Source organism: Natator depressus, chromosome 1 (genome assembly GCF_965152275.1).
Source record: "Natator depressus isolate rNatDep1 chromosome 1, rNatDep2.hap1, whole genome shotgun sequence".
Taxonomy (NCBI): domain Eukaryota; kingdom Metazoa; phylum Chordata; order Testudines; family Cheloniidae; genus Natator; species Natator depressus.
This window is the reverse complement of record NC_134234.1, coordinates 272,448,636-272,460,847: the sequence shown is the minus strand read 5'-3', so window position 1 is coordinate 272,460,847 and position 12,212 is coordinate 272,448,636. Positions and strand designations below refer to the sequence as shown.

General features: G+C 38.5%; 1 protein-coding gene across 6 annotated transcripts in view; it reads left to right on the top strand.

Annotated features, from left to right (window-relative positions):
• LRRIQ1 (leucine rich repeats and IQ motif containing 1) overlaps positions 1–12,212 on the top strand; it is a 157,618-nt gene that overhangs the window by 22,634 nt on the left and 122,772 nt on the right. For 4 of the 6 annotated variants that reach the window (XM_074941953.1, XM_074941950.1, XM_074941954.1 and 1 more), the window contains exons 7-10: positions 652–726; positions 1,216–2,445; positions 4,498–4,650; positions 6,920–7,070. In XM_074941953.1, coding sequence (XP_074798054.1) covers positions 652–726; positions 1,216–2,445; positions 4,498–4,650; positions 6,920–7,070 — 1,609 coding nt within the window. Of the gene's footprint in view, positions 1–532; positions 727–1,215; positions 2,446–4,497; positions 4,651–6,919; positions 7,071–12,212 lie in introns of all 6 variants that reach the window. The other 2 variants (XM_074941955.1, XM_074941951.1) reach the window with 2 other exon arrangements.

Genomic DNA, 12,212 nt, shown 5'->3' with positions numbered 1-12,212 from the left:
TTTTCAGGCTGAAATATTTTGGTGTTGAGGAATCTGCTTTTTTGATGAAAATTTTCTGTTTACTGTGAATTATTTTGTGAAAAACTTCATTTCATCGAAACCCCGGTTTTCTGTCAAAACTGTTTTGGTGTAAAAATTTTCATGTAGCCATAGGAGACATTGTTCCTTCTTCAAAGAGCTTATGAACTTCAGAATTATACACTATTTTAATGGGGGTAGTTCACACTTCTGTCAGTGCATTTGTTTCAGACTTAGACATAATTGCATCAGTTAGCCTGTATGCATTTTGAAGGATCTCTTCATGTCCCATAAGGATAGACACTTTTTTAATTCTCAACAATAGACTGGAGATTTTGAAGAACAAGATGGCAGTTATTTACCAAAATAAAGTAAAGTACCAAGTTGCTGACCTGGTTTTGTCTTTCAAGGTATGACCAAATGGGTGACACTGAATCTGAGTTTTTAGCTACTGTTTTTTTTTTATTTTTGTTTTGTTTTGATTCAACCAACCTGACTGCTTATTATATTTCAGGTATCAGCACAAAATAAGTGGATCTTTGGAGAATTCTATTTTTATAGTCAGCTGTGATTTTAGTGAGTTACATAATGAAATATATTAAAATAATTGATATAAGGTTACTTGTTATACAGCAGCAACAAGCTATGATGGAAGATGAGTTACTGAAAGAAAAGGAAGTTTGGAGAGAGAAGTTTAGGCAACATGAGGTAATTTGTACACATGAGCTTTTGTCAAAAAGAATTTGAATGTTATTGTACTATGCTTGAAAGATACTTTCATTGTGATGAAGGAAAACACAATCAAATTTAATGATTTATACCATGTGTGTTAAGAAAAAGAAAAAAGTTTTTGAAATTTGTGAAAGCAGCCCTTCTTTTAAGAGGGTTAACTCTGGCTGAGCAGTCCATTTCTCTTCTTGTTTGAGCATCTGCAAATAGCTCTCAGGTTCTCCGGCTAAACAAAACTTTTGGCCAACTTTACAAACCGGAGTTTGTCTCCATATACTGATAAGAAGACAATCCTGTGTCCAGACTTACCTGGAGAAATGTAGAAGAAACCATATTAGCAGAAAGTAAAATACCTTTTAAGAATAAATCTATGTCTATCTTGTTTCACATATTACAATTACATCCTAAGGAAGAGTTCAATAATTCAGATGCTGAATAAAATGTATTTCCATTGTCGTTTTGGCACAGGAATTGATCAAAAGACTACAGTTGCAAATAGAAGAAGAAAAAAGGGCCTTTGAAGAGCAGAAAGCAAAAGAAAGACAACACTTGGCAGAGCAGTGGAATATAGCAGCTGTGAAAATCCAAGCTAGATTTAGAGCATTTATCGTGTACAGAAAATATGCTCCTATCTTAAAAGAATGGAAAGCAGAAATTAAAAGGAAGAAGGAACTGCAACAAAAAATGGAGAGAGAAAAGAGAGAAAAAGAAGAAAAAATGAGGAGACGGATGCAAGAAAGGAAGCAAAAAGAAGAGGAGGTGAGAAAGAGACAAGAAGAAATAGAAAGACAAGCTCATATGGAACAGATGAGGAGACGTGAGGAATATGAAAAGAAGAAAGTAAGTCTGAGGCTTGAACGAGAAAAAAGCCTGCAACTAGAAGGACCTAGAGGGCAACAAGGAGCAAAACAAAAAGAGAAAATAGCAATAAATACAGAAAATAGAGACAAAGACACAAAAAATACAAAGAAAGAAAAAGAGAGAGAAAATATAAAAGACCTAAGAGAACAGGAAAAGGAGCAGAAGAAACAGATACTGGAAATAAAAGAAGAGGAAGAGAAACCAGAAAAAAAACATGTTGGAAAGATACAAGAGGCAAATAATTCAGAGAATCCAAAAGACAGAAAACAGACACCACCAAACTCTGAGAAGAAAGAAGAGTCTCGTGACAAAAGTAATGAAAATGAAGATGGGTATATGATGACACATACAGGAAAAAGTTCCCTACAAACTATAGATCTTGATAAAAATACAAATATGCTGGATAGAGAAGCCATTGTTCTTGTAGCTAATGATGCAATCGCAAATAAGGAAAACAGTATGCATAACAATCAGTGGAATTTGGAGGCCCAGCCAGAGAACAGGAACAGTGAACACAAAATGCAATCGTGTAAGTTTGAAACAATTAAAACAGCAGAGGTTGTGATGAAGGAAATTCAAGAGGGAGTTGCTGAGGATTGGGACAAAAGTGAGAGTGTAATTAAGTATTTTGAGAGGCCACTAACACTACCTGATGATGTTGAAAAGAAGAGGCTAACATGGATGACAACGTGTAAACCCTGGTCTAAAATTTATAGGGAAAACAAAAGAAAGAAAGTCATTAAAAGAAGCAGACCAAGAAAAACCTCAGCTAGTAAGATGCCTCCATTAAGTGTAGAAATGATTATTCAGTGTGGCCCTTGGAAAGCCCTCCAACAGGTAACTAAATACTGTAAGTAATTCTTAAGCAGTGATTTACGTGAGAGCTAACTGGACACGTGAGGTGGAATTTTCAAAACTGCCAGCGTTGGCCTAATTGGTTTTCCCATTGACTTCTTCAAAGGGAAAACAATGAGGCCAATGTTGAGTGCTTTTGGAAATCCTGCTTGTGGTGCTGAATCTTTGTTTTCAGCTGCTAAACTGCATTAAGTCACAGCTGAAAATACATAGTTTCCTAACATTATTTTTCCATGTAAGAAATTGCTTTATTGAAACAAGGATGTTCTGTGACTGGGATAGGAAGTGGTGCATAAGAAAATGTCTCTATCAAAATGTGGTTCACACTGATAAAATGGCCCAGAACTGCAGAACAGGTTATTTTAATACAAAAGAAGCTGGCACATATTTGTACTATTGTCATCTGACTTTTATCAACTGTGACAGGGTTGGGCCAGATGGCTACAGGAGAGTAATAGAAAGCAGATATATTAGCCCCAGGTTAAGCAGGTCCCTTTTCCCTGGGTAAGGTAACAGGGAAGATTCCAGAACAATCAGGAACCTTCTGGAGACAATTAAGACAGACAGGCTGATTAGAACACCTGCAGCCAATCAAGAAGCTGCTAGAATCAATTAAGGCAGGCTAATCAGGGCACCTGGGTTTAAAAAGGAGCTCACTTCAGTTTGTGGTGCACGGGTAAGGAGCTAGGAGCAAGAGGTGCTAGGAGCTGAGAATGAGAACGCATACTGTTGGAGGACTGAGGAGTACAAGAATTATCAGACACCAGGAGGAAGGTCCTATGGTGAGGATAAAGAAGGCATTGGGAGGAGGCCATGGGAAAGTAGCCCAGGGAGTTGCAGCTGTTGCACAGCTGTTCCAGGAGGCACTCTAAACAGCTGCATTCCACAGGGCCCTGGGTTGGAACCCGGAGTAGAGGGTGGGCCCGGGTTCCCCCCAAACCTCCCAACTCCTGGTCAGACACAGGAAGAGTTGACCTGGACTGTGGGTTCATAAAAACGGCCAAACTGAGTGCTGCTGTGAAGCTCCAAGGCAAGCAAATCCGCCAATAAGCGCAAGACCCAACAAGTTAGAGGAGGAACTTTGTCACACAACATACCATTATTATTTCTAATATATATGATACTTAGTTTAGCGACGATTCTTTTCACGTCTATTATGATAAGATTAGATACACTTCTAATCTGTGGACATTATAAATGAGACAAAACCCACATTGGCTTCTGTTTTGCTGTCGCATTAATCTTCTATTCATTCACATTATACATTATTAGTAGTGAAGCACTTGTGTTTGAAATGGACATCAAAATCAAATGAGTTTGGCTACCTTTTTATAGTTTTACCAATTTTTTCCACTATCAGTTATAAATTAGGGCTTTCAATTAATTGCAGTGAACTCAAATGATTATCTCGAAACAAATTAACTCAGTTAAAAATAATCATGATTAATCACAGTTTGAATCACACAGTTCATAATAGAATACCTATTTAAATTTATTATAAATATTTGTGGATTTTTTCTACATTTTCATATATATTGATTTCAGTTGCAACACAGAATACAAAGTGTACAGTGCTCATTTTATATGATAATTTTTTAGTACAAATATTTGCACTATTCTCTGGAATGGTGGCCAAAGAGTAAAGGGGCATACGAATGTTTAGCATATGCTATTTTTGTTTCTTTTTTACAGTACAAATATTTGTAATAAAAATGATTAAAAAATTGCAATTAATTGCAGTGCTCACTTTATAATTGTTTGACAACCCAATTATAAATCATTTCCATGTTTTTATGATGCTTAAGTATTGTTGTTATGCATTTTTTTTTATGACGGGAGCATCAATTTATCAGTTAATGATTTTGCTGAAGATCAGAAAACTTTTAGTCTTTAAATGTTTTATAGTAAATTCAGAATCTAGACTTAATTCATATAATTGTATGCTACGTAGTATGTATTTAACTTTAAAAAGGCTACATAAAAATACCATTAGAATGCAATTTTATGGACATCCTTTTCATTGAATGTGTGTAGGTTACAACACTTACGCTTCAAGATTTGTCTGGCTGTAGCCTCTCTACATTGTCAGAATGTTCAAATCTTCAGTTATTGACCCTTAGACGCTGTGGACTAACTGCACTGGAAGGACTCAGTAACTGCAAAGGCCTAAAGTATATTGATGTGGAGGTACCTAGCATATTTTACTGTCTATGTGGAGGTGGGGTGAGACTGTCATCTCTGCCATTCAGAATACTATGAGACTGAATCCATCAGTTTATATGTGTATGTACATATAGGACAATATTTTTTTTAAAAGTGCAAAAGTTAGTCTACTAAATGCAGAGTTAGGATTTGCACTTAATAAGCAGCCTGATTTTCTGATATTCTGAGTACCTAACCTTGTTCCTTGTTTTTGGCTCAAAGACAAAGTTGAAGGGACACAAGGAGATGCTAGTCTACTGTATATATTGTTATAATTTTAAAGTGCAGTAATTTGGAACTTCCAGAACTAGGAAATAGGCACAGTCTCTTTCTCTGTCTCCAAGTATTAGGTTGTGAATGGCCCTAGTGTGAGTATGGAGGGAAAGTGATAAATCTTCATTCCCTCTGTTGCATGGCTGTACAAAGGCTGTACACCCCCCCCCCGCCAGTGACTAGAGCATTTAAAAGTGGGCAAGGAGGCCTTAGGCACATATCTCCTGTGTATTAGCCCAGATTGCTTGCCCACATGAGCAAGGAGCAGCATCAGCATTGGTTTCTGAGGCACAGTCTCTCCAGTGCTGCTTCTGCGGGGGGGGGGGGGGTGGCATTGCACTGCTGCTTTCACGGAGCTGTGGCTTAAAATGTAAGTGACTAAAGAAAATGTGTCTTTTTATAATGTGTCTCATTTAAAGAACTTGACGATTTATATGAAATGGATGGTTTTACCTTTTCGGTTTTTAGTATTTTGATTATATCAGTGCACTGGGAGAGTTCATGCATAATGACTAACAGAAGACAAATTGTGTATACAAGCTTTGAATGTTTCTTTTTTGCCCAATGACTACTGTTTGGAGTGTGCTGTGACCTTCTCAAAACTGAAAGAGGAATGGGCAAGGTCAGTTATAGCTAAGGCAATGTTGTCTAGTGGCTAGAGCAGTGCACTGGGAGTCAAGACTCTCTTGTGTTCTTTTCCCAGTTTTTCTACCTATTAAAAATAATCTTGGGCAAAATTTTCAAATGCCCACTAATTTTGGGTGCCTCAAATTACAGCGCAAAAGGAGTAAGAGGATTTTATACATATAGCTAACCTGTTAATCTTTCTCTGACTGACATTTATGAGTGATGAGGTTTTATACTAAGTGTTGCCTAGTATTTTTACACACAAACTTGGTGTTTCTAAGGATTAGAAGTGTCATTCTATAGACTGTCTATTCGCTGGAAGTTGGGTGGCTTGATCTACGGGCAGTGCTGGCTCCTCTGATAGAAGACTTCCATTCAAACTAAAATGACCGGGCACTTAAATGCCCCTTTGTTTACTAATAGCTGAAACAACAGAAGACACTTCCCAAATCACAGATCAGCATGGCAAGGCTCAAGTAGGAGTTGAGCCATTTGGTCTGAGGGGTTTTCCTAGCATCTGCATACCAACACAGGGGACTGAGTATTCACAGATTCCGAGGCCAGGAGGAACCATTGTGATTGCCTAGTCTGAGCTTCTGTAAGACACAGGCCATAGAACTTCCCCAAAACAATTCCTTGAGCATTGTTGTTTGGTGGAGCTGTAAGTGCCTGAGAGTCAGAAGCAGGCAGCGAAAGCCAAGCAGACAGCAATAGAAGCACTAGTAATGTGGCCCTGGAGGGGGAAAAAGCCAAGAGAGCTTTATAGGCAGAGTTCTGGCTAGAAAGAAGCTTGGAAATGTGAGCAAAGAAACTGCTTCCTGTTGTGTGCTTCCTACTGTGTTCGGTGAAATAGGACTCTCTGTACATTCTTTATAAATGGATTACATCAAAGATGCCTGACTCAACCATCAGTTTTGCCTCTTAATGGAAACACTCCTCAAGGCCCCAACTACTAGCTAACTGCTCAGACTAAAAATGGTTAACGACAGTAAAGTTTACAATATTTTTCAATGACCCATAATAATGCTTAACTTAATATAGTGATTTTCATCAGTAGATCTCGAAGAGTTTCAGTCTTTTACGGTATTTATCCTCAAACACCCCGGTGAGGTAAGGAAGTGGTGGTATCCTCATTTTTACAGATGGGGAACTGAGTAACAGAGAGACTACATGAGCAAGTAGTCCAAGAGCACACAGGAAGTCTGTGGTGAAGTAGGGAATTGAGCCTGGATCTACCAAGTCCGAGGCAAGCTAACCAAATGCTGGACTATCTTTTCTCTCTCGCTGAAAACTGCCTATACTTTTCTATTCAAAATGATCTTTAATTTTATCTGTTTTTTTTTCTTTGTGGTAGGAAAACAATATTCAGACAATAAGTTGTGAGAATCTAGAAAATCTCTGCATTTTAATTCTGAATAAAAATCAACTTGCATCACTTCAAGGCTTAGATGGCTGCAGTGATCTCAGGAAACTTGAACTGTCCTGCAATAAAATCACTCGAATTGGTAAGAAAATATTAAAGATGATGCATTTTATTCATTTAACATCAGTATTGTGCATTTATTCATAACTTGGTTTGGTTGAGGATAGAAAATGACTGTTGCCAATGTAGTAGTGTTTGTTTTTAATCTTGTAACAGGCTTATTTCAAAGAAGATATTACTCAGTACTCATGTCCTTATTAGGATGGAAAAATCGGAAAATTACATTTAAAATCTTACACCCTTTGTAGGACGTGAATAGTTTAAAATCTCATACAAGAAGAGAAATACTTGTCCTAGTTCCTCCCTCTGGGGGTAACCAGGAGACCCATTGGCCTGATGCTGGTACAGCAGGCCTCAGAATGTTTTCTCTGTAATGAAGGGGCTGTTAAATGCAACACAGTGGAAAGAATTGCTGATTCTGCTGCATTAGAGTGGGGAGAATCGGTTCTTTGGTTGTCTACAGAAGAATGAGCCCATTCAGTTGGCAAGAGAAAGCCTCAAGTTTTCCCCTTCAAAAGTAGCCTTAATAATTGAAGCGGGGAGAGAGGTAAACCGCCTTGTAATGACCTAAAATGATGATCCCAGTGCTGAAAGGAGCAAGGTGCTTCTTCCTTCAAGAATGAAACGCAGCAGGTAGATCTGCTGCTGAAAGGGTTGCAGGTCCTGCTGTGGGGACTGGGTCATGTTGGAAGGTAGAGTTGTGAGGGCCACAAAGATGTAGGTAATCATTGGAATACTTAACTAATTCAAACACTGAGCCTTCTGGGGCTTGCCAGGAACTAATTTGAGTGAAAATCAAAACATAGGTTTTGAGTCATAAGGAAAGATTTCATTTGCTGAAGCAATTCATCTTTTGTTTGGAGGAAACTCATTTGAGCTGAGGAAGCCTATGCAAGCAGTGGGTGGGTAGGTGGCCAGCTCTTGAGCTGAGGCCGCTTCAAATGTGTGTGTGGAAGGACTTGAGATGAGCATCAGAAAGGTGGTGCTTTTGAGTGCTTTGTCTTGCTTTAGACTTGTCTTAACGTTTACCGATAAACAAAATGAGGTGTTAACGGAAATAAGGAATTAAATGAAAAACCAACATCATTGCAACTTCCACACTGACAAATTAAGCCCATACACATAAGGTCATTTTAAAAAAAATTAAAAGTTTTTACAGCAGCAAAAACAGAAGTTTAGACAAATATGCAGATATGAGAGGTGAGGGCCAAACTCCATGATTAACAAAATAAACAAGAAAAAGGCAAATAGGAAATATTAAACTTGAGAAATTAGTGATTGTACAGCCACCCATGTGGTGTTAATAGCTTCAGTTTCAAAATGCTAATACTTTGGATATTGGATTGTTGATTTTACATATTAAAGTACATGACCATAATTCATGTTTCTGGGGACAATGTCCTGCGGTGGTTGTAAATGGTGGTGGTGTTGGCACTTTCTATAAAAACCAGTGCCAGTAGCCTCAGGGGAACTGAGGAAACAAACTGCAAGAAGCAGTGCTGGAACTTCCTCCATGTCTGGTTGCCAGTAATGCTGTGTGAGATTATTTGTTTGAGATGGATTTCCTGTGGCAGAATATCTGCAAGATTAATATGCAAGTGACATAATATTAATTGATGATCCTTAAGTATGAAGTATCTGTGTACAGAGCAAATGAAGTAAAAGCCTTCTGTACTATCTATTATGTACAATGAAAGTACTGTATTTACTGAGTGTAAGATGTGTTTAAATGGAGAAGTGAATGTTCAACGAAAAACCACATGGTTTTCTCTCCTAAGGAACAGCTTTGAGGATGTCTGGATAAACTAAATGCATAACATAGATTTTTTTGTTTGTTTCGCACAATAACATATTGATAGTTAGACATCTTATAGAATCACACAAAGATGGACTTGTGTTTTTAAGATGTTAATTTGCTCCTCCCATCTGTAAATCTAGTAGAATGTCCCATGGCAATTTTGGAAGTTGCACTGCTGTGTAGCATTCTTTTTTACATTCAATTCATTCAGTTTTAAATTATTCTAATCTATGGGGTGTTTTTTTTAAGGGCTTATTTATATTTATGGTTGTAACAATTCAGGTTAACTTGTTGCAGGAAGTTTCCTAGATACTATTACTTTTGTTTTCATCAGAGTATAAAAGTGGGGGAAAATGGCAGTTGGCAGAAGCTGTCAATAAAGTAAATGGGGTTGAGGGGAATGCTTTATTGCAAAGGAGCATGTCCTCTGAAAGCAGCATGCTCACTGCCTGAGTGATTATACTTTTGTACAATGAATGTAAGGAACTTTAGCATATGTATATACTTGGGAGGGGGCTGGTTCATTGAAATATTTCTTTTATTAATGAAAAATATTTTTTTTAAATCTTGTCAATTATGGCATTCATAGATTTCCAAGGCCAGAAGGGACCACTGTGATCATCTAGTCTTGTCCCCTGTGTAACACAGGTCATAGAACTTCCCCAAAATAATTCCTAGAGCAGAGCTTTTAGAAAAACATTCAATCTTGATTTTAAAATTGCCAGTGATGGCAAATCTACTACGTCCCTTGGTAAATGGTTAATTACTCTCATTGTTAAAAACGTATGCCTTATATTCAGTCTGCATTTGACTAGCTTCAACTTCTAGCCATTGGATCATATTATACCTTTCTCTGTGATTGGGGCACCCATTAACCCTCTCTTTGTTAAGCTGAATAGATTGAGCTCCATGAGGCTGTTGCTATACAGCTTGTTTTCTAATCTATTAATCATTCTTATGGCTCTTCTCTGAATCCTCTCCAATTTACCAACATCCTTCTTGAATTCTGGATACAGTGTTCCAGCAGTGGTTGCACCAGTGCCAAATACAGACAAAATGTAACCTCTCTACTCCTATTTGAGACTCTTGTTTATGCATCCACAGATTGCATGAACTCTCTTGGCCATAGCATCACACTGCGAGCTCATGTTCAGGTGATTATGCACCACAGCTCCCAAATCTTTGGTTAATAACTAGATCCAGCCCCTTTGAAAATGCATGTGTATGCTGCTGCTGCTCTTTTCCCCCTGTGAATTTCTCTGTGGGTTATAGGATGTGTATTCTACCTGGTATGCTACCAGTGCTAATGAGAACAAAGCACAGCCCTGGATCACCCTTTCAGGCAGTCTTGGTTTTACCATTTGTTAGAAGTTAAGAATCGCCTAATTGGAGCATCAGCTTACTCAGAACCCCTCCTCTCTCTTTCTTTCAGTCAGAAGTCTCCTCCTGTTCTTCATAGGACCTCACTTCTCTTGCCTCATCCATTGTCTTCTTGCTTTAAAAAGAAAGTTACTTTATTGCTGCTGGTCACTGAGTCAGGACAATGTGCGCAGAATGGGGTGCTATGGGCAAGTGGATGCTACATGCAGCTGCACTGTTTTCATTTTACCAAGAGCAGTTCTGCTTATAGAGGGGTTTTCACCTCAGTTTGTTTTATTGAGACATATGCATATAGTCACAGAACACCTTTTTTCATGTAGTGCCATAGCTGGTATCACATCATGTGTTTTATGTTGGTGCCTTGTCAGTGCCCATGAGAAGTCAGACTCTCAACAAAATCATTACTATTTTTTAAGCATGACAAGATCTTTAGCATTGTACAAAACACAGAAGGTGTAAGATTGGCCATACTGGGTCAGACCAATGGCCCATCTAATCCAGTATCTCTGTCTCTGACAGTGGCCAATGCCAGGTGCTTCAGAGGAAATGGACAGAACAGGCAATCATCGAGTGATCCATCCCCTGTCATCCACTCCCTCTGCACTCTGCACAGTGCAAAATATATAGTCACCTAACATTTGTGGTTAGTTTTAACCTTGCATATGTCTGCAATACAGCCAGTACATATTTGTATTACAGTAGCACCAAGAGGTCCCAAAGTAGATTGGAACCCCATTGTACTTAGCATTATACATACACAGTGAGCGACAATCCCTGTCCCAAAGAACTAACAATGTAAATAGATGAGACGGACAAAATAGACAAGACAGAGACAGGGCTTTCAATCTAAATAAATGAGGAAACGGGTACATAAAGTGAAATGACTTTCCAGGATTGCATAGTAGGGTAGTGACAGAGCTGGAAATAGAACCCTGGTCTCTTAACTCACGCACACCTCCTATACAGGTCCCTTTTGCACATCCTCTACTTGTCTGCCACTAATTTGAATCCAGTGCTGTCTTTTAAGGGTGTTGACCTTGCTACACAGAAGTACAAAGCTTTAAAAATGGAAAAATAATGTTGAGACAAGTCCTATGCCTGAAATGAAACTATGATCAGTCCACTAGATGGTGCTAGTTCCCTTTTAATTCCCCCCCCCCCAATAAATAAATAAATTAAATAAAATCCAGAAAAGCAGCTTGCAGTCTGGTGTAGTATGTCACAGGCATATCTGAAATTCTTTTTTAGTAATTAAAGGCTAGTAAATTAATTTCTTAAAGCTCGGATGGGAGGAAATAAACTGCTTGTAACAGACCATTTGGCTTAAATTTACTATAGTATCAGTTTAATATCTGATATTCTTTTCCATTTCCAGTTATTATTATCCTAAGTCATATGCTGTATAAATTCTTAATGTAATGTGAATATTGATGTTTAATTTTTACTTTTTTTTTTTTCCCCTTTATGTTCTTTCTCCATACACCCTCTGTACCTGTGGTAACCCTTTCTTTGGCTGGGACAAACAGTACTTTGGAAGGCCTAGGTTGCTCCAGGGAGATTACCACAAAGCCACCTCCATCCTTGCACACATCATCTCTACTCTGTGCATGGAAGGATGGGAAGGTTGGGGGTAGGTCTGAGAAGGACTGCCTCAACTACCTCCCAATTCTGTGAAGATTACCCAGAAAAAAGGACTGGGAGGGTACTACATTTTTCTCACTTTCCCTCCCCCTGCCATAGGTTTTTATACCCTATTCATCACTATCATTTTTGAGCTCCCTTCAAGGGAGCCACAGTGCTAGAACAAGTGAGGAGTGAATGGGCCCAGAGCCGGTACAGAGGTACAAGGCCTACCCAACTTTCAGATCCCCTGAGTTCCACAAAGTTGTGGGAGGAACCTAATCTTGTTGCACTATCATATAAACTGCCAACAGAATGATTGGGGGCAACTCCAGGAGAGAACTCTCACTCTCCCAGGTATAACTG